Source organism: Trachypithecus francoisi, unplaced genomic scaffold (genome assembly GCF_009764315.1).
Source record: "Trachypithecus francoisi isolate TF-2019V2 unplaced genomic scaffold, Tfra_2.0 Lachesis_group21, whole genome shotgun sequence".
Classification (NCBI taxonomy): Eukaryota; Metazoa; Chordata; class Mammalia; order Primates; family Cercopithecidae; genus Trachypithecus; species Trachypithecus francoisi.
This window is the reverse complement of record NW_022681467.1, coordinates 28,420,483-28,442,683: the sequence shown is the minus strand read 5'-3', so window position 1 is coordinate 28,442,683 and position 22,201 is coordinate 28,420,483. Positions and strand designations below refer to the sequence as shown.

Below are 22,201 nucleotides of genomic sequence, written 5' to 3'. Positions count from 1 at the left end.
AGGAGGTTGAGGCTATAATGAGCTGTGATCACACCACTGCACTCCAGCCTGGGTGACAGTGAGACCCTGTCTCAAGAAAAAAAAAAAAAAAAAGGAGGAGAGAGAAATAATCAGACCCTGGAGGAGAGTGTGTAGCCACTCCTGCTCTCCCTGCCAACACTGCAAAACCCAGCTCTCAGGGCACTGCCCCCTTGTTCTCAAGTCCTGGTCCCTGGAGCTGGATGATGGGGCAGGCCTCCCACACCCTAGCTCAACTATGATTTGTATCTTCAGGACGGGGAGTCAGTATCACAGTGAGGGGTGTCCAGGGTCAGAAAGGGGAAGGTACAGGAGGAAGAACAAAGATGAATCCATACCCAACTCTTGTTGGGTATAAAACACTCTCCCAGTTAACAGGAGGGCAGTCTGGAGATGTCGCTTCTCCTACCTCTCTTCCTCCCCGCCCAGAGAGGACACTGCAACCCCCAGTCCAGAGGGAACACTGCTCACCTCCCTAGGCACCCCAACTCCACCTCCTGGGTTGCTGTGTCCACACTCAAATCTCAACTTGAACTGTGTCTCCCAGAATTCCCCCGTGTTGTGGGAGGGAACAAGAGGGAGGGAACTGAATCATGGGGGCTGGTCTTTCCCGTGCCATTCTCATGATAGTGAATAAGTCTCACGAGATCTGATGGGTTTATCAGGGGTTTCTGCTTTTGCGTCTTCTCGTTTTCTCTTGCTTCTGCCATGTAAGAAGCACCTTTCGCCTCCCGCCATGATTGTGAGGTCTCCCTAGCCATGTGGAACTGTAAGTCCAGTTAAACCTCTTTTTCTTCCCAGTCTTGGGTATGTCTTTATCAGTTGCATGAAAACAAATTAATACAGGAGCTCTCCCCAGACACTGCAGCCCTGACTCCAGTATCCCAAGCGGCTCCATCCTCTCCAAGACGCCTTCTGGGCACTGGGGAGAATCAGGCCAGGCCCCGAGCCCAGGCCCCCAAGCCCCATGTTAATGGCCCACTCCCCGGCTCATATCCCACTCCCTGGCTGATCACGGCCAACCTTCTCCACCGAGGCACTGGATTGAAACAACATATTCTTCTGCCATTCTGCTTTTCTTGTTTCATCCTCTTTGTAAATGGACTGTTTGCTGTGGATCTTGCCTGGCTGCATGGATGTGCCAGCAGCACTGGAAGGTTTCTGGAAAGAAAGATGGGCACCCAAGTCACCATGAGGGCGTTTCCCTTCCCCATGGGGGACCAGATACCAGAGGAAGATGACAAAAGAGCGGCCCTCCCGAGCCCCCGCAGTAGGTACACTGCCCTGGAAAAAGCAGCACTCAGTGGATCCCGGGAAACCTCCACTTTAAGTTCCCAGCAGTTCTGCTAGAGCAAAATTGGGGCAGAGACTTGAGTTTGCCTTTGGGGAAGACCCTTCCTTTGTCCTGGAAGAGACCATCCTGGTTAAAAATGAGGATAAAGGTCGGGCATGGTGGTTCACACCTGTAATCCCACCACTTTGGGAGGCCAAGGCGGGCAGATAATTTCAGACCAGGAGTTTGAGACCAGCCTGGCCAACATGGCGAACCCTGTCTCCAATCAAAATACAAAAAATTTAGCCAGGCATGGTTGTGCACACCTGTAATCCCAGCTACTAGGGAGGCTGAGGCAGGATAATCGCTTGAACCTGGGAGACAGAGGTTGCGCTGAGCAAAGATCACATCACTGCATTCCAGCCTGGGCGACAGGGTGAGACTCCATCTCAAAAATAAAAAATAAAAATAAAAATAAGGATAGAGGGGCAAATATACCTATATACCCATTTCCCTAGAAGATTTGAAAGCAGTGGTCTAACCTCTGATAACTCAAAGACGGTATGAGTGTCTTATGGTCAAGTGTACACATCTTACAGCAAAATTATATCCCAGCAGACCATGTTGGATCTAGGTCTAGACTGCCTTATGCCTAGCAATTATTGCGTGTTTGGGGAAGGTGGTGTTTCTCACTCAAGCCTCAGCTTCTAGGAATGGAAATCAGACTTTGACTGCAAGAACAATCTCACTGGTTCCTCCTGCCCCATACAGGAGATTATTGCACTGATTGTTGGAATACTGTACTCACTGCTGAAAGTTCAAAGGCGAGCCATCCCCTGCAAGTAGGGAAAGAGTAACTCCTCCTTCTCTTTCTCCCTATTCGCCGCAAAATAGAACTGTCAGCCATTCTTGGAAGGGCTAGTCCTGGGGCAGAGATGAGGCTCAGAGGAGGAGGAAAGTAATTTGTCTGTATCTGGGTCTCAGACTCTTGCAGCCTGGTCTCCGAGCAGGTGAGGCCCGGATGGCTCCCTCTGCACCTGGGCCAAGGTCAGGTGACTTGTGCTTGAGGACTGAGAATGCAGTCCAGGATCTAACTTTCAATTTTAGGTTTTCAGGGTTGTGTTCTCTTTGGGTTCTGCCTTTCAGCTTTCAGACTTTTAGGCCTGGTATTAGCCACGCCCTGGAAAGGGACCTAGCCCCAGCTCCAGGTTAGACACAGTGGGACTAAAACCAGAGGGTGCCCTGCCCAGGCCCACAATGTTCAAAATAAGTGAGTTTAGTTTAGTTTACCTAAAGGCACTCTGGAAAAAGTACATCCCAATAAGAAAATACACACACAGCAGGTGTGTGAAGGCCAGCAGCTGGAAAGTGAGGGTAGCCTTCTGGTTGGGCTCTTGCTCCTACCTGCTGGGACACAGGCCTGACTGGCTCCTTGTCTCTCCAGCGCCTCATCACTGGGGGAGCCGACACCAGGCTCTGCCTCAGGTTGGTATTGGCCGCAGACTTGGGGCTGAGACTGGAGAGCTTCCTGGGGTTCTTGTATGCCCACTTCTCCCGCTCCACACAGGGTCTGCTGGGCCCGTGGCTCTCAGGCAGACAGTTGTTCACATCTTTCACCTGTACCAAGGAGAAAGCAGCCCCTAAGGCTTTGCAATGTCCTAGAGGTAAATTCTGGGCTGCCCCAGATCAGTGCCAATACCACAGGACCCTCCAGCCCCCCAGGGCTTGCTTCCCAGAAACCCAGCCCCCTTAAAAGCATCAGACCAGAGCTTCTAACCCTATTCCTGGCCAGCTGCAATGCCCTGAGTACCCACAGGCAAGACACTGCTCCCACGAGGAACTCAGTCTCCTCATCTGTAAAATGGACAGTAGTTTCCAAATATTTTTGAGGCTTTCTTCAATCTCAAGGGAAGCTCCGAAGCATAAAATAGACAAAAAGCTGAGCTATGCTGGGGGAAAACCCAACAACCAGAGCCCCCTTGCAGTAGCTTCCAAGCATCTCTCTCCAACACATTTGGAAAACCATTGGATGAGGCGGCCCCTAAGGTCCCTTCCTGCTTTGATCTGCTGAGATACGGGAATTTGGAGACTGTATGGGTTTCCTAAGTCCCTACTGGGGAGCCCAGAGTGGTCATGTGTAGTAGCAATGGGAAAGGAGTGCGTAATCTACTAAAGATGGCAGGACCAGCACTGCCAGCCTCTGAAGTCAGACTGCCTGGGTTTGGATCTACGCCTTCTTGGCTGTGCGACCTTAGGCAAGGTGCTTAACCTCCCTGTGCCTCCACTTTCTCATCTGTCCAATGAGGATAATTCAGAAACTAACCACCTACGTAACCAAGCTCCCCACCCCCTCTAAAGCAAGTTGCCATTATCCCTCCTGCTTCCCAGGGTGCTCCCCACCCTCCCTGCCCCACAGGATTGTGGTTCACAGCTGAGAGAAGGGTGGGAGGAGAGTGCGTTTCTGTTAACATACCCTCTTGGGCTGCAAGGGCAAGGGGCTCCTAGAGGCATTGAAGTTGAAGATGGGCTTGAGTGTGCCGGTGTTCCAGAAGAGGATGTCCCCACTGTAGGAGGAGGTCCCGAGGAACTGGTTCTGGTACTTGGCCATGCTCAGGATGTCCTCCGTGTGGTAGGTCTGCCAGTGGTAGCATAAGAGCACCGGCTTGGTCTTGTGGAACCTGTGCACATGGCCAGAGGCAGGAGGGCTGAGAGCTCAGCCTTTAATGCTCCATCCACTGGGGAAGCACTGGAGCCTTGAGGATTCTGGGAGCCGACTCAGAGGAGGATACTCCTAGGTGTCAGGGCTAGGCTGAGGCCATGCCCCATTGACCTCATTTACTAAGCGCTTACTACGTGCCTTCTACAAATGCCCTGTCCTAGGGGCTTTACATAAACTAATCCTACAGATAATGAATGCGTAACACACCCCCAGTCAGACATCTAGGTAAGGATTAAGGTTTAAAGGAGGGGGAATAGTGGCCTTACAGAGGTCCCTAAAAAGAAAGGGATCTTGAGCACAGTGTTCCTTCTGCCTGGAATGCTCATTCTATCCTAAAGACTTCACAGAGACCCTTCCTTCTCACGCTTCAGATTGCACTCCAGCCACCACACCTTCACCGAGACTTTCCTGACCACTGCCCCCAAGAAGAAATCAGGTTTCCACGCATTCAACCCTCACAGAAACTCCTACTTTTCCATGGCACTTAATATACTTTATAATTATAAATGAAAGTATTAATGTTTGATTAGTACCTGCCTTCTTGATATAGACTGAACATTCATATTCTCCAGAAATTTATGTTAAAACCTAATCCTCAAGGTGAGCGTATTCACAGGTGTAGCCTTTGGAAGGTTATTAGGACAGAAGGGCAAAACCCTCACAAATGGAATCAGTGCCTTTATAAAAGAGGTCCTAGGCTAGGCATGGTGGCTCATGCCTATAATCCCAGCACTTTGAGGGGCCAAGGAAGGAGAATTGTTTAAGCCCAGGAGTTCAAGACCAGCCTGGCCAACAGAGCAAGACCACATCTCTACAAAAAAAAAATTTTAATTAGCCAGGCATAGTGACACACACTTGTAGTCCTAGCTATTCAGGAGGCTGAGGCAGAAGGATCACTTGAACCCAGGAGTTCAAGGCTGCAGTGAGCTGTAATTATGCCACTGCACTCCAGCCTGGGCAATAGAGCAAGATCCTGTCTCTTAAAAAAATAAAACAAAAATAAGAGGCTCAAAGAGATCCCTTGTCCTCTTTACCATGTAAGAAAATGGCCATCTATGAACCAGGAAGTGGCCCTCAACAGTCACTGAATTTGCCAGTGCTTTGATCTAAGAATTTCCTCCAGAACTATAAGAAATAATTTTCTGTTGTTATAAGCCACCTACTCTATGGTATTCTGTTATAACAGCCTGAGTGAACGAAGACAGAAATTGGTACCAGGGGTGGGGTGTTATGGTAACAAACACCTAAAAATGTCAGAAGTGGTTTTAGAACCAGGTAATATCAGCTAGGCAGGGTGGCTCACGCCTGTAATCCCAGCACTTTGGGAACTGAGACAGGTGGGTCACTTGAGGCCAGGAGTTCAAGACCAGCCTGGCCAACATGACGAAACCCTGTCTCTACTAAAAATACAAAAAAGTAGCCAGCTGTGGTGGCACAAACTTATAATCCCAGCTACCTGGGAGGCTGAAGCACGAGAATCACTTGAACCTGGGAGGTGGAGGTTGTAGTGAGCCAAGACTGTACTACTGCACTCCAGCCTGGGCCATAAAGCAAGACTCTGTCTTAAAAAAAAAAAAAAAGTAGGTAATAGGTAATAGGTAGAGGATGGAAGGTCCATGCTAGAAAAAGCCTGCATTGCTACGCATAGACCATTAAGGGTGATTCCAGTGAGGGCCTAGAAAGGAAAGAGGACAGATGCAGAGAAAGCCTCAGTATTCTTAGAGAATACCTAAGTAATCCTGAACAGAATTTTGTAGAAATATGGATGTTAAAGACCATTCTGGAGAAGTCTTGACGGAAATGAGAAACATGTTATTGGAAACTAGAGGAAAGGTCCTACTTGTTACAAAATGGCAAAGAACTTGGCTGAATCATATTTGTGTTCTATTGTTTTTTTTTGTTTGTTTGTTTGTTTTTTTGAGACGGAGTCTTGCTCTGTCGCCGGGGCTGGAGTGCAGTGGCCGGATCTCAGCTCACTGCAAGCTCCGCCTCCCGGGTTCACGCCATTCTCCTGCCTCAGCCTCCAGAGTAGCTGGGACTACAGACGTCCGCCACCTCACCCGGCTAGTTTTTTGTATTTTTTTTTAGTAGAGACGGGGTTTCACAGTGTTCGCCAGGATGGTCTCGATCTCCTGACCTCGTGATCCGCCCGTCTCGGCCTTTGTGTTCTATTGTTTTGAGGCAGGTAGAACTTGCAAGATAAGAAATTGGATATTTCACTGAGGAAATTTCTATGTAACATAATGAAGGAGTTGCCTAGTTTCTCCTGACAACTTATAATAAAATGCAACAAGAGAGAAATGGTTTAAAAAACAAACTGTTAATCAAAAAGGAAGCAGAATCCAGGAGCACATGCCTGTAACCCAGTACTTTGGGAGGCCAAGACAGGAGGATTGCTTGAAGCCAGGAGTTTAAGACCAGCTTGGGCAATATAGCAGGACCCCATATCTATAAAAAAATTTTTTTAATTAGCCAGGCATGGTGGTATGTGCCTGTAGTCCCAGCTACTCTGGAGGCTGGGGTGGGAGGATCACTTGAGCCTAGGAGCTGAGGCTGATGTGAGCTATAACCGCATGACTACACTCCAGCCTGGGTGACAGGGTGAGACCCCGTGTCTAAAAAAAAAAAAAAAAAGGAAGCAGAACTTAAAAGATTCATGCTATCCATATAGAAAGGAATGAGAAAGCCTGTTCAGGATAGAACGTTGATATGGTTTGGCTCTGCGTCCCCACCCAAACCTCATCTTGAATTGTAATCCCCATATGTCGAGGGAGGGACCTGGTAGGAGGTGAGTGGATCATGGGGGCAGTTTCCCTCATGCTGTTCTCATGATACTGGATACTGAGTGAGTTCTCACAAGATCTGATGGCTTAAAAGCGGCAGTTTCCCTTGCACTCTCTCCTGCCACCATGTAAGATGTGCCTTGCTTCCCCTTCACTATGATTGTAAGTCTCCTGAGGCCCCCTCCTAGCCATGCAGAACTGTGAATCAATTAAACCTTTTTTCTTCATAAATTACCCAGTCTCAGGCATTCTTTATAGCAGTGTGAGAACAAACTAATACAATCATTAAAGACACAGCCAAGCACTGTTTGATGAGATTAGTATGGATCAGCCAACCCAACAGAAGCCAGTGCTGTTCTCCAAGACAATGAAAGAATGACCCTGAAGACAATTCAGAGATCATTAGGACTGTCCCTCCCATCACCAGCCCAGAGTACAAGGGCCCTGGGGGCAGAATGGTTTCAAGGGAATGGCCACCAGTGTCCATGGGACCACAGTACACTTTACCATCATCACCTAACTTCACAGGCTCCATTCTTCATGCTCCTTGACCACTCTAGGTGTGGCTCCTGTGGACCATGGTACAGCATGGACTGCAGTCAGCAGAGCTGGGAGGACATGGCTGCCTCCACTACCTAGATTTCAAAGGACAGGGCCTCCCAGCAGAGCCACAGCCTTGGAATTGCAGCCCCACAGGGCCGGGGGCTCATGCAGGGAAGCGCCGCAGAGGCAGGGCCCAGGCCTAGAGCCACCGGGGGGCAGGGCTCCCCAAATCTGTAGGTGTAGGGCTGCCCAGAGTCTTAGGGTTCTGATCGCCTGCCTGGCAAAGCTGCAGGGGCAGAACTGCCATCCCAGCAGGCCTGAAGGGCAGGGCAGCAAGCTAAAGAGGCTTATCTTTTGAGATTTAAGGTCTACTAGCCTTTGCCCCGATGGATTTTTGACTTGCTCAGGACCTGTCCTTCCTTTCTCCTTTCCTATCTCTCCCTTGTATCTATCCTGTGCCTGTCCCACCATTCTATTCTGGAAGTACGTAACATGTTAGTATCACAGGTTCACAGCTAGAGGGGAATTTGCTTCAGAATGAATTGTACCTTGAGACTCACCCATATTTTATTTAGGTGATATTTAGATGACATTTTGGACTTAAACGTTAAAGTTGATACTGGAACAAGTTAAGACTTTGGGGGCTATCGGGATGAAATGAATATATTTTGCATGAGAGAAGGACACAAATTTTGGGAGTCAGGGATAGAATGCCATAGACTGAATTTTGGTCCCAAAATTCATATATTGAAACCTAATCCCCAAAGCGAGGATATTTGGAGGTGGGGCCTTGGGAGGTGATGAGGTCATGAAAATGGAGCCCTCACGAATGGGATTAGTGCCCTTATAAAGGACGCCCCAAGAGATTTCTTACCCCTTCCACCATGTAAGGTTACAGTAAGAAGACAGCTGTCAGCCGGGCGCGGTGGCTCAAGCCTGTAGTCCCAGCACTTTGGGAGGCCGAGACGGGCGTATCACGAGGTCAGGAGTTCGAGACCATCCTGGCTAACACAGTGAAACCCCGTCTCTACTAAAAAATACAAAAAGCTAGCCGGGCGAGGTGGCGGGCACCTGTAGTCCCAGCTACTCGGGAGGCTGAGGCAGGAGAATGGCGTAAACCCAGGAGTCGGAGCTTGCAGTGAGCTGAGATCCGGCCACTGCACTCCAGCCCAGGCGACAGAGCGAGACTCCATCTCAAAAAAAAAAAAAAAAGCTAAAAGACGACAGCTGTCTATGAATCAGGAAGTGGGCCCTCACCAGGCAGCAAATCTGCTGGCGCCTTGTCTGGAACTTCCCCATCTCCAGAACTCTGATAAATAAATTTATGTTGTTTATAAGTAACTCAGTCTATGATATTCTGTTACAGCAGCCCAAATGGACTAAGACATTCCCCCACTGAACTAGCTACTCCAGGAGGATAAAGACTCCAACATTCTTGTTTATATCCATCCCAGGCACCTAGCAAAAGGCCAAGAATATATTAGCCTCAATGAATAATGAATGAATGGATGGATGAGTAGATGAAGCAACAGTCATTAACCACCACTAACTTCCTGCATGGTGTTCCAACCACTAGGAAAGCTCGGAATGGAGGAACCCATCTGGAGAGAGAACATGCAGCTACTGGGACCTACTCACCACACATGCTTTCTACTCACAGGAAATGCGTGATTCTCTTACTCCATCCTGCCACATAGAACACTTTGTTCATATGGATAATCCCACTAATCTGTTGAAAATGAAAGAAAACAGAACTAGAAAACTTCTCAGAGAAAATGGCTCTGGGCCCTAAATGCCTTCCTAAAGGTGCCAAGCAAGAAGTCAAACCTCTCAATGATGATGAGAATCACCTACAGTTGATACCGCCATATATTTTTCATCATGCGCTCACATCCTATTCCCTCATTTGATGGACTTAGGGTAGGCAGATAGAGTAGGCATCCATGTCCATTTTACAGAGAGAATAGCTGGGAAATGGGCAAGTGACCTGGCTAAGGTCAAGTCATTACTGAGTGATAGGATCTGGAGCAGTACTCAACCCCTGGCATCTTGGCTAAGTACACTTTCTTTTCTTTTTTTTTTTTTTTTAAGATGGAGTTTCACTCTTGCAGCTCAGGCTGGAGTGCAATGGTGCAATCTTGGCTCACTGCAGCCTCCACCTCCCAGCTTGTCCCGCCCCAGCTTCCCACGTAGCTGGGATTACAGGCAGCCACCACCACGCCTGGCTAATTTTTTTTTTTTTTTTTGTATTTTTAGTAGAGATGGGGGTTTCACCATATTAGCCAGGCTGGTCTCGAACTCCTGGCTTCAGGTGATCCTCCTGCCTTGACCTCCCAAAGTGCTGAGATTACAGGCATGAGCCACTGCCTAGCCAACTAAGTACACATTCTGAGTTGGTTAAAGGACTGTGTCACAAAAGTTAGGGTGGAACTGCTGGCTTTGTCCTATGTCACTCCCATGGACTGGCCCTATAATAATACTGTCAGGCATTTCCCAAATAGGGGTGACCATGGGTGGCTGTGAATTAACTGATCCCACTGCTAGAAATGCAATCCAAAGCTCCAGTATGAGGAATGAGAAGTGCTAGCAAATTTAAAGAGCAACAGTAGCTAACCTTAGTGGAAACCCATTAGTCCAGGCACTGTTAGCTATCTTAATTTCATGCCTGAGACACAGAGGCTCCGGGCGGTTTGATGCCAGGCCACCTGACTATGATGAACACCCTTTCAGAAAGGTCCAAAAATAGTGCATCCCAGGGTCACAGGAGCTGTACTTTGCTTCCCAAGAGGCTGTCCCTGGCTCTAGTTAACAAGCAAGACTGACCTCCAGCTGGTCCGGATTGGGAAAGGTCAATAGGCATTTGCCAATGTTGTAGTTCCACATCTTCATTGTGCCATCCCGCAAACCTGTGAGCAGGCACCGCTCTGACTCATCCAGGGCCATGGCGGTCAGCTCCACGCGCTGGCCCCCAGACACAGAGAACTCCATCGTCTTCCTGCCCGTCATGACCTCCCACACACTCACGGTGCCGCGCAGGCAGCCACTCACCACCTGTAGGGAGCACACAGCTGGGGGCTGCTGGAGAGGCCGGGGCCTCCACTCCCAAGGGTGGTCTCTAGCCTGCCTTGGCCCCTCCCCTCCATCCACTGAGAAAAGAGACGTTCAGGGCCCCCTGCTATAGCATAAGCCACTCTTGAAAACAGGACCTCCTCTACCCTGTATCACAGGGCAGTGCAAACTGGAATGTTTGGTGAAGACCTGTTAACTCAGAAATGGCACTTACCAGGATCTAGCCAAAGAAAATAATCCCTATCTGGAAAAGACATTACTGAAGCAACATTAATCGTGACCACCCCGTCAAAAAAATAAGAAATAAACTAACTGCTCCTAAGAAGGAAAATGTTGAGAATAAGGATGGTCATGCCACTCAATGAAACATTTTGCCACCATGACCATTATTATAATGCAAGAGTAGCAGGTGAGGCCGGGTGCAGTGGCTCACGCCTGTAATCCCAAAACTTTGGGAAGCCGAGGTGGGTGGATCACTTGAGGTCAGAAGTTTGAGACCAGCCTGGCCAACATATTGAAACCCTGTCTCTACTAAAAATACAAATATTAGCCGGGCGTGGTGGCACATGCCTGTAAGTCCAGCTACTCAGGAGGCTGAGGCAGGAGAATCACTTGAACCCAGGAGGCAGAGGTTGCAGTGAGCCAAGATCTCACTGCACTCCAGCCTGGGCAACAGAGCAAGACCATGGCAAAAAAAAAAAAAAGTAGTTGGTGAGGTGGTTTTGGACTAACCCTCCCTAATGAGAATATCTAGAAAAGCTGTAAAATTTTCTTTTTTAATTCTTTTTTTTTTTTTTTTTTGAGACAGAGTCTCACTCTGTCACCCAGGCTGGAGTGCAGTGGCCGGATCTCGGCTCACTACAAGCTCCGCCTCCCAGGTTTACGCCATTCTCCTGCCTCAGCCTCCCGAGTAGCTGGGACTACAGGCGCCCGCCACCTCGCCCGGCTAGTTTTTTGTATTTTTTTTTTAGTAGAGACGGGGTTTCACCATGTTAGCCAGGATGGTCTCAATCTCCTGACCTCGTGATCTGCCTGTCTCGGCCTCCCAAAGTGCTGGGATTACAGGCTTGAGCCACTGGCCTTTTTTTTTTTAATTCTAAAGAAACTTTTTTAAGGTACTGAAGAGCCTAAGCCTAAGGCAGTGAGAGGTGGTGGTGGCAGGAGTCAGGATGGGAGAGAAGCCCAGAATGGGGGGGCTCTAGGCTTGTACACCCAATGCAGCACCCCTGTCCAGAGCCTCGGCCAGACAAGAGGTCCCAGTGGGTGGGAGTGAGCAGAGGGCCTCAGGCAGCAGCCCCTCTTCTCCTCACACCTCAGAAGCAACTCCTCATGCCCAGCTGCCCTGTCCAACCCAGAGACTCCACGCAGGACCAAGGTGCTGCCTGCGCCTGGGCCTCCCTCCCTTCCTACAATGAACAAAGCCAAGTTATGGCTTCCCTGGAAAGAGATGCCCAAGAACAGCACCCACTCTGGGAACCTAGGAAAGCGCCCCACAACTAGCCCTCCGTCTCACACTCCATGGAAAGAAGGCCCGGTCCAGAGCCGACCCAAGGCGCTCAGCCAAAGGCATGAGGCTCAGAGGAGTTACAGGAGCCCATGGCTAATGGATGGAGCTCCGAGCTGATACCACACCAGCCCATCTGCAGAGCTGCTTTCTGTGTCTATCCCACTGCCCCAGCACCACCATCAAGGCTGTAAGAGTTCCCAGTGTGCCATGGGAGCTGACTACAGACCCAGGCACACAGGGAGGTCTGGTCCTCTCCTGTGTCACCTGGTGTTCCTACCAGCCTCAGAGGCGAGCCCTGGGCCACTCACCTGCTTAAAGATCTTGCTGTAGAGGACAGCACACAGGGGTGAGCAATGAGTGGTCCTCTTCCTTGCTTTGATAGGCCCCTGGGCCTCTAAGTACCCTTTTAGGATCCCAATCTGTAGGTGAGGAAAGGGCAGAGAGCTCGTCTGTCAGAAGGGCCCTGCTCACAATGATGGGCAGCCAGGAAAAACTTCCAATAAATCACAACATCAAGACATCCTGACCACATGCAGGCCTGATTCCAGCAAGACTCCAGGTTCCTCAGCAGGCCTGCAGATACCTCCACCCTATTCCATGGCTCCTGCTCCCCGGGACTGAGCCTCCCAAACCCTAGTGTTCCTAAAACCCCAAATTCCAAGTCCAAGGTCCCTTTCACCTTATAACTTGTGAGAAGTTGAAGCCTCAGTCAGATGTTCCCTCCGGGTAGCCCTCCCTGCCTCCCCCTTGCTAAGGATTCCTCTGTGTTCCAAAAAGCACTTAGCACACAACTCTACCATAACACACAGCACTTTCTACTGAAATTATCTGTTTTTCTTCTACCCTGTAGGTTCCTAGAGAGATGGGACAGTATCTTTGTCATATATTCTCAGTTCACGACAAAAGGCAGGGGGTTGATAAGGTTTGGTGATCTGAAATGAACTTCAAAGTCCTATTTAATTCAACAAATGCTGACCACCTGTCTGGCACTCAGCAAGGAGATAAAGGAACCCATGACCTTCCTTCTCAAGAAAACTGCCGTCTAGGGGAGAGCTAGCCAAGTGCATAAGGATGACAAATGTGTCACCAGCCAGGGCGGTTCAGCCCACAGAGCATGGGAGGCCTTCGTGGAGCTCAAGCACAGTGGCCCCCACATCTCCTTTCTGGGCTTCTGCTCCTATCTATGGGCTGTGGCTCAGCCTTGCAGCTCCCCAAGCCTCCATCTTATTGTGGGCCCCCTTACCCCCATCCTCCACAGGAAGCCCCTCGTACTTGTCCCAATCTTTCCTGTCCTCCAGGGTCAGTACAGACCTCGCAGGGGTTCCAGCTGAGTCCTGAGTCACAGATGGCCTTCCTCTCTGTGACTCAGTTTCCCCCAGGGTCTCTCCTGCAGAGACGCTGCTCAGACGTGGCCCCTGTTTCCCAGAGTTCATGACTTAGCAGGAAAAACAGTCACGTAATAGTGACAGGACAGAGTTATGAGGCTCGTGACTGAGAGAATGGGGCCAAGAAAACATGGAAGAAGGGCTCCTGACAAGCCTGAGGTTCAGGGTGGCTCCTAGAGGAAGAAGCTGAGTGGGGACAGTGCAGACAGCAGCAGCAGCTGCAGAGAGACAGGCTGGGAGCCTAGAAACAGGATTTCAGGAAATCCCAAGACACGGCCCCTCACAGGCCAGGCCACAGAGTCCAGCCACTTCAGCAGTCCCAGGAGGGACAGGACACGGCCACCCCTTGGGTGTCCCATGGGATTCAGACCCTGGCCCTCTACCTGCGGCCTCGACCCCACTCCCTCCTGGGACAGCACTCACAGAGTAGGTGCTGCAGATGAGGGTATTGTCCTTCTCGAAGAAGTAGGCACTGGTGATGGGGCAGTTTCCTAGGACAAAAAACTTCCCGCAGAAGGACTGGAGGCATATGTAGTCCAGCATGTCCCACACGCGAATATTCTGGGGGATGGGAAATAGGCAAGAGGCTGAGCATGGGTGCTCGGGGATGTAGCTGGCTCCTGAAGCCTTGGGGGTGCCTCCGACGGACAAGCCCAGGGCACATCGTCCGTCCAAGCACTTCCAACACACACACATGGTGTTGGCACTGTCACACCCAGCAGCAGAGAGGCTACTCTTGTGCTCAGATAACCCAAGTACAGAGTGAGTGAGGGCCGGGCACAGCTCCACCCCCAAGCCTGCCCCCAGGCCTCCACCCTGCTGGAGCAGCTGAATTCACTGGCTGGGCACAAAAGCCAAGCCAGGCAGCACATGCTGGCCCCAGGCCCTCCCTTGCTGCCACTCCAGCCTGGGACACAGTCCGACAGTGGCTACCAACATAGTTGCCACAGTGACCTGCCTGTCCCCAGAGGAGCCCCTCCCATTCCTCCCAGGTGAAGGAACTTTCCCTAGAGGGCCCCACGGAAGTCCTTCCAAGACCCTCACTTCTTGGAGGCATCCTCTGCCCGTGGCTGACTGGGGACCTCAGGGAGCCCGTCCCTGTCCCCTGCCCCCAGACTCAGACCCTTCATCAGAGGCGATGATCCCAGCTCCCAGGGCTTCTGGGAAAATTCCAGACAGGAGGGTGTGTGGATATGTTGGAGAGGGTGGTCTGGGTGACCCTGAGGGCCCTGACAATTCATCTCTAGAGTCCCAGAAAACATAACCTGTCCCCTAAAGGAGGGCCCCAAGCACTGCAGGACCACAGCCCAGCAGACTGGGCAGTATCCTGAGCCTACAGCTGCAGAGGAGCACAGTGGCAGGTCCCGAGTGGGATCCCTGGCATGTGGGAAAGGCCAAGCCCGGCCCTGATGACCAGGCAGCTGAGGAGGGGTCACTAGAGCAGCTGAGAGGTGAAGATCGAGGGCAGGGCAGCACAGGTGAACAGCTGCCATGCATTGCACAGCTCCCCTGCGCCGGATGCTGCACTGCTGTTTTGCTGCTGGTTCTCTAAACTACTCAACAGCCCATTCTATGGATGGGGAGACTGAGGCTCAGAAAAGCGAAGGACTTGCCAGGGTCACAAAGTAAGAAGCCAGGCTGGGCTACCTGGGAACCCAGCTCTGGGGACATGCTCAGAGGCCCATGGCCACCCTCGTCTTCCTTCCACCTGGGGCCCCCCCGCTAGGCCTTTGGCCAGCTGTGGGGCAGTGGGCAGGGAGGTCATGCCATTCCTCTGGCTAATGTGTTTCCCTGAGGAACAGAAGGAGTTGGGCGGATTGTCGGGGCAGACCTTGTCCTTGGAGACACTGATGAGGATGCTGCTGTTCCTGCTGTCCACAAGGATGTGTGTCACTGAGGTCTGGTGTCCCTTCATCAGCCACACGGGCCTCTTTGAGACAAAGGGGTTCCACAGGCGGATGAAGGCATCGTAGCCACCAGTCACTGGGGTAAAGACGTGGGTGTCAGTCCCAGGGGCCTCCACTGGGGACCTTCACCCCCTGGTGAAGGTGGTGCCCAGAAGTGGGGACAAGAGCAGCAGAACCAGAAGCTGTGCAGCCCTCTCCTGAGCTCTGGTGGTCCCCCCATCCCCAGCAGCCCTCCCTCCAGCAGCTTCTGGGTGATATGAAGATGACTTACCCAGGAAGTTCCTCTCTGGGCAGTAATCAAAGCAAAGAATCCCTTTCCTTACATGCAGTACTGACAACCTACAATATCAAAGGAGTGAGGGCTGCAGAGCCGGGAGCAGTGGCCCTAAGAGAGCCTCTGAGACTGAGCCTGGGCTGGGAGGAGCTGGAGGCAGAGTCTCCCAGGAGGTCTAGGGAGAAGTCACTACCTCTCCATTCTAGGAAAGGAGCAGCCCCAGAGACCACCCAGCATTCACTCTGCCGCCAAGTCAGGGCTCAGCACCACAGGAAAAGCAGCAGCCTGGTCCCCACCCCAAACCAACAGCCCACAGGGCAGATGCCACTTTCCAGGTATAGACGGCTCCCAGGCAGGAGCTAGTCCTGACATTTGTAAAGCATCTGGCATCATTCCAAGGGCAAATTTGATTTTCACATCAACTGTACTGGGATAGGCATCTTCCCATCCATGATACAAACCAAGAAAAAAGCTGGGGAGGGCCACGCTTGCCTTCCCCTAGCCTTCTCCCTGAAGCAGGTCATAGAACACTGATTCCATTGGTGCCCACTCTATACCTATACCTGGGGGAAAGGAATGTCCCTTTTTGTTTTTTTTTTTTTTGAGACGGAGTCTCATTCTGCCGCCCAGGCTGGAGTGCAGTGGTGCGATCTCGGCTCACTGCAACCTCCGCCTCCCAGGTTCAAGTGATTCTCCTGCCTCAGCCTCCCAAGTGGCTGGTATTACAGGTGTCTGCCAGCACGCCTGGCTAATTTTTGCATTTTTAGTAGAGACGGGCTTTCACCATGTTGGCCAGGCTGGTCTGGAACTCCTGATCTCAGGTGAGCCGCCCACCATGGCCTCCCAAGGTGCTGGGATTACAGGCATGAGCCACTGAACCCAGCCAGAATGTCCTTATTTCTGAAGACACAGGGACACAGAGGGGGATCTGGACAAACAGTTTACTGCCATCAGATGGTACTAGTCCAATCATCCTGCATGACTGTCCATTCTTCATCAAACGTCGCATAAAAATATATAGGCGTCCCTGTCTCTCTGTTTTTTTTTGGAAGGCTCCCATGTCACATGAAACTTAAATGTGCATGCTTTTCTCTTGCTCACCTGCCTTTTTTTTTTTTTTTTTTTTTGAGACGGAGTCTTGCTCTGTCGCCGGGGCTGGAGTGCAGTGGCCAGATCTCAGCTCACTGCAAGCTCCGCCTCCCGGGTTCACGCCATTCTCCTGCCTCAGCCTCCAGAGTAGCTGGGACTACAGACGCCCGCCACCTCGCCCGGCTAGTTTTTTGTATTTTTTAGTAGAGACGGGGTTTCACAGTGTTCGCCAGGATGGTCTCGATCTCCTGACCTCGTGATCCGCCCGTCTCGGCCTCCCAAAGTGCTGGGATTACAGGCTTGAGCCACCGCGCCCGGCCTCACCTGCCTTTTGTTATCAGGTTCTCAGCCATAAACTTTGCAATGGGTGAAGAAAAAATACTACTCCACCCACACGGGTCAGGATTCAGACCTACGGTGAACACGGCAGGAGGAGACAGGAACTTCAGTAAGCAGTGATCCAGGAGAGGAGAGGACCATCAGGGCCAGGTGAGGCTCAGAGGGCCAGAGCGGCCCAGACAGGAGTTCCAGGAAGGCCAGGGCCCCGCAGCCCTCACAGGCCTGAGTGCCCCAGATGCTCTGTGCCTATGCCCATGCCCATGCCTATGCCTCTCATCCACAACATCCTGCCCCGCCAGCTCCTTCTACTACACTCTTCAAAACCCCATTCTGGCCGGGCACAGTGGCTCACGCCTATAATCCCAGCACTTAGGGAGGCCAAGGCGGCCGGATCACCTGAGGTCAGAAGTTCCAGACCAGCCTGGCCAACGTGGTAAAACCTCGTCTCTACTAAAAATACAAAAATTAGCCAGGCATGCTGGTATGTGCCTGTAATCCCAGCTACTCGGGAGGCTGAGGCAGGAGAATCGCCTGGACCTGTGAGGTGGAGGTTACACTGAGCCAAGATTGCACCACTGCACTGCAGCCTGGGTGACAGAGAAAGACTCAGTACCCCCTGCCCCCACCCCACAAAAAAAAACAAAAAACAAAAACAAAGAAAACTCTATTCAGGTGTGGTGGCTCACACCTGTAATTCCAGCACTTTAGGAGGCCGAGGGAGGAGGACTGCTTGAGCCCAGGAGTTCAAGACCAGCCTGGGCAACATAGTGAGCGCCGCCCGCCTCTACAAAAAATAAATTAGCTGGGCTTGGTGGTATGCACCTGTAGTCCCAAATACTTGCAAGGCTGAGGTGGGAGGATTGGTAGAATCCAACCCAGGAGGTTGAGGCTGCAGTAAGCTGTGATCACGCCACTGCACTCCAGCCTGGGGGACAGGGCAAGAACCTGCCGACGAAAAACACAAAAAGACTCCATTCAGGCCAGACACGGTGGCTCACGCCTGTAATCCCAGCACTTTGGCAGGCCGAGGCAGGAGGATCCCTTGAGGCCAGAAGTTCAAGACCAGCCTGGGCAACACAACCAGATCCCATCTGTACAAAAAAATTAAAAATTAGCTGGGCGTGATGGTACACCTGCAGTCCCAGCTACGTATGAAGGTGAGGCAGGAGGATCGCTTGAGCCTGGGACTTTGAGGTTACAGTGAGCTCCAGCCTGGGTGACAAAACAAGACCCTGCCTCAGGAAAAACAAAAAAACCAAAAACTCCCTTCAAAGGCATCTGTAATAGGGCCCCCAGCCCCCCGACACAGCATGCCCTCCACTGAACTGACCCCTCACCCGGCTCCTCCACCACTCCCAGGGGGCCTAAGCCAGGTGCCTGGGCGCCAACCTGGACAACATCGTGGCTCCCATTATCCAGCCTGGCCCCAAGTCCTCCTTACCCACTTCCCTCCGCTCCCATGACCGCTGCTAGCCCAGGCCCCTGACTTTGCCGTATCAGCCTCCCAGCCAGTTCCTTCATCTCCAGCCTTGCTCCCCTTTAAATCATCTCTCCAGAGCCACAAGGATTCCTCTAAAAATCAAAGCTTCAAAGAGAACAGATGGCAGTACACACATTTCATTTATTGCCAAACCAGATATTCCTCCCTCTACAAGTATATGTGCTGCCGAAAAATATTCTGGAAGAATGGTCACCAAAATGTTAGTAGAAATTATTTCAGGCTGATTCACATATTCATCAACAAAGGTTTCCTGGCTCCTACTCCTGCCAGGATTACCAGGGGCACAGACATGAGGCTTCTGCCATAGGGGGTTTTCCTTCTAGAGGGAAACAGCAGGAGTAAGTGGACACACCAAAGGGAGATGGACACTTACAAATCATGGCAAGTCCTGCAAGGGACGTAAGCACATGACTTTGATGAAGGACAACAGAAGGAGGCTCACTTCTGCCGGCCTCTCTGAGTAGGGTCCAGGGCTGCGGAGACCTGAAGGGTGAGGAGTCGGCCCCGGGGAGCCCAGGGGAGGGGTGAGGCTTCAGTTGGAGGGAGCAGCCTGTGCAAGGCCGGTGTGGTAGGCACCAGGTGGGCCAGGAGGAGAGGGCATGAGAGGACATGGGAGAGGCGGGCAGGGCCTGATCCACAGCCCTGGCCAGGAGCCGCTGAAGGCTCCATACAGGGCCCTGGCTGGATCAGATCTGTCGATGGCTGCGGGTCAGGGAACGTGGCCTGAGGGGATGTGGCGAGGCTGCTAAGAGGGCCACGGTAAGCAGTTCAGGTGGGATATGACGGTGGCTTCAACTAGGTGATGGTGGCAGAAGTGAAGGAAGAGGGGACAGTGGGGGAGACGTCAGGGGTCAGTCCACACACTCAGTACCAGCTCCTGCCACCACACCTGCTCCATCAGATTTGCTCCTGGCTCGAACCATCTGAGAACTCGGGTGAGGCTGGCTGCAGGGGAACCAGACCCTCAGGCCCATGCTGCCTTGGAGGCTGAGGCTGACTCCAGAGGCAGAGGTTGGGGTGCCAATGCCAGGCCCCACCCGCAGAGGCTATGCCCTAAGATGGCATTGCCAAAACGGGAGACCAGCAAGTGGTCAATGGTGCCACCTGCCGGCCTGTACATTGCACTGCATGCAGCCAAGAATGCATGGGTGTGCCACCACTCCCAGCTAATTTTTAAATTTTTTGTATAGATGGGATCTTGCTGTGTTGCTCAGGCAAGTCTTGAACTCCTAGCCTCAAGGCATCCTCCTGCCTTGGCCTCCCTAAGTGCTAGGATTACAGGTGTGAGCCACCATGTCTGGCCTGAATGGAGTCTTTTGTCTTTTCTGAAGACAGGGTCTTCAGAGCTCTGTCACCCAGGCTGAAGGAAGGGAGCATGTGTCTCTGTGTTTGTGTGTGTAAATATATTCTCTACCCTACCCCAAAAATACATCCCCAATCCCTTCATCCTATAACACAGCCCAGCTCCAGACCACCATCCTATACAGCCTCAACTATTGCAGTGGCCTCTTCAATGGCATCCCCACTGCCGCCTCTGCCCACAGACACTCTACCTGCAACACATAAGTCAGACCACACTAGTTCTCTGCCCAAAACCATCCCAGAACCGCGCTTATATCTACTTCTGAATATTGTAAGAAGATACTCTGAGGTACTCAGGGAAATATTAATGTAGACTAACTACTAAGTGATATGAAAGAATTAATACTATTTTATCTATTTTTGTGTTATTTGAAACTTTTTATAATGAAAATATTAATTTAAAATTAATTAATTTAAAAAACAAGGCTGGGCGCAGTGGCTCACGCCTGTAATCCCAGCACTTTGGGAGGCCAAGGTGGGTGAATCACGAGATCAAGAGATCAAGACCATCCCAAATGGTGAAACCCCGTCTCTACTAAATATACAAATATTAGCCGGGCATGATGGCACGTGCTTGTAATCCCAGCTACTCAGGAGGCTGAGGCAGGAGAATCTCTTGAACCTGGGAGGTGGAGATTGCAGTGAGCTGAGATCACACCACCGCACTCCAGCCTGGGTGTCGCAGCAAGACTCTGTCTCAATCTGTCAATCAATTACAAGAGCATACCACAGACAGCGGAGCTGTGCAAAGTCCCTGGGGCAGGAGCACGCCTGAGCCTGAAGGAGGCCAGTGGAGCTGAGTGGGCAGGTGGAGGCGGTGAGGTCAGGAAGGCAGCAGGCCCAGCCCATGGAAGCCCTCCTGGCCCTGGTGAGGTGATCCCCTGATATCCTCCTGCCATCGGGACTCAATAAAACAAGATCTGAATGAAACACATATACACCAAGCTTGTCCAGCTCACGGCCCACGGGCCTCATGCAACCCAGGACAGCTCTGAATGTGGCCCAACACAAATTCATAAACTTTCTTATAACATTATGAGATTTTTTGTGATTTTTATTTAGCTCATCAGCTATTGTTAGTGCTAGTGTATTTTATGTGTGACTCAAGACAATTCTTCTTCCAATGTGACCCAGGGAAGCCAAAAGATTGGACACCCCTGATATACACTAAGTGATATCACCACCAGTGCAGACAGATAGCCTCAGCAAACAACTCCAAGCAAACTCCCACCACAAGGCCCCATTCAAAGCACTGAACCCAAGACTGAAACCTCCCCTTCACATCAGACATTCCCAGAGGCCCCCTTTTCTGGCCTGCAGGGAGGTCCAGGACTTGTCTAGAAATGCACACAGTACACTGTTTGGTTAAAAAGGCCAGGCGCGGTGGCTCACGCCTGTAATCCCAGCACTTTGGGAAGCCAAGGTAGGCGGATCACAAAGTCAAGAGATTGAGACCATCCTGGCCAATATGGTGAAACCCCGTATCTACCAAAAATACAAAAATTAGCTGGGCATGGGGGCGCACGCCTGTAGTCCCAGCTACTAGGGAGGCTGAGGCAGGAGAATCGCTTGAACCCAGGAGGCGGAGGTTACAGTGAGCCGAGATTGTGCCACTGCACTCCAGCCTGGTGACAGAGCAAGACTCCGTCTCAAAAACAAAAGAAAAAAAGGCACTGGACATACAATGAGGCCCAAGATAAAACTCCAGCTCAAGTGTCTGCTCTAAGACAGTCACTTCCCCTCCCTAAGCTTCGGGTTTCCCATCTGTAAAATGAGGAGTTGGACTAAATTAGCTTTATCATCTCAGGATTGAAATTTCCCCTGAAAAACAACCAGGACAGAAAGGGACAGACAGGGGTCTAAATGGCCCTCAGTCTCTGCCCCAACCCAACCCTGGCCTCACCCAGTCTTTCCCCAATACAGGCCTCAAATCTCCTGCTGTTCCCCAAAAAAGACTCTCCTGGGGCTCATTCTTCAGCCTGTGCAGAAGCAAAATGTCACAGCCCCAAAGGCTCAAGGAAAAGACCAGGGGCCGGAGGAAAATTATAGGGGCAAGAGCAACCCAGCAGCAAGACTCCGCCAGAGAACATACCTGCCAGTTGATCTACCATAAACTGCACAATAGAAGCCACACAGTAAAAGAACAGAAGTAGGCCAGGTGCGGTGGCTCACGCCTGTAATCCCAGCACTTTGGGAGGCCGAGGCGGGCCTATCACCTGAGGTCAGGAGTTCGAGACCATCCTGACCAACATAGAGAAACCCTGTCTCTACTAAAAATGCAAAATTAGCCGGGCATGGCGGTGCATGCCTGTAATCCCAGCTACTTGGGAGGCTGAGGCAGGAGAATTGCTTGAACCCGGGAGGCGGAGGTTGTGGCAAGCCGAGATCACACCATTGCACTCCAGCTGGGCAACAAGAGCAAAACTCCATCA

The 22,201-nt window shown here is 51.4% G+C and overlaps 1 protein-coding gene and 1 long non-coding RNA gene across 8 annotated transcripts in view; both read right to left on the bottom strand.

The window, feature by feature from the left end:
• The window catches only part of EFCAB8 (EF-hand calcium binding domain 8), a 106,952-nt gene that overhangs the window by 38,872 nt on the left and 45,879 nt on the right, over positions 1–22,201 (bottom strand). For all 7 annotated transcript variants that reach the window (XM_033186106.1, XM_033186107.1, XM_033186103.1 and 4 more), the window contains 9 exons: positions 15,476–15,543; positions 15,129–15,280; positions 13,721–13,858; positions 12,221–12,331; positions 10,160–10,387; positions 8,995–9,065; positions 3,765–3,969; positions 2,696–2,908; positions 1,042–1,179 (listed from right to left, as the gene is read on the bottom strand). In XM_033186106.1, the coding sequence (XP_033041997.1) occupies positions 1,042–1,179; positions 2,696–2,908; positions 3,765–3,969; positions 8,995–9,065; positions 10,160–10,387; positions 12,221–12,331; positions 13,721–13,858; positions 15,129–15,280; positions 15,476–15,543 (1,324 nt within the window). The remainder of the gene's footprint in view (positions 1–1,041; positions 1,180–2,695; positions 2,909–3,764; positions 3,970–8,994; positions 9,066–10,159; positions 10,388–12,220; positions 12,332–13,720; positions 13,859–15,128; positions 15,281–15,475; positions 15,544–22,201) is intronic.
• On the bottom strand, positions 16,526–17,313 carry LOC117068647. Its single transcript, XR_004431198.1, has 2 exons — positions 16,892–17,313; positions 16,526–16,579 (listed from the first exon to the last, which is right to left on the bottom strand). It is a non-coding gene; the product is annotated as an uncharacterized LOC117068647 (long non-coding RNA).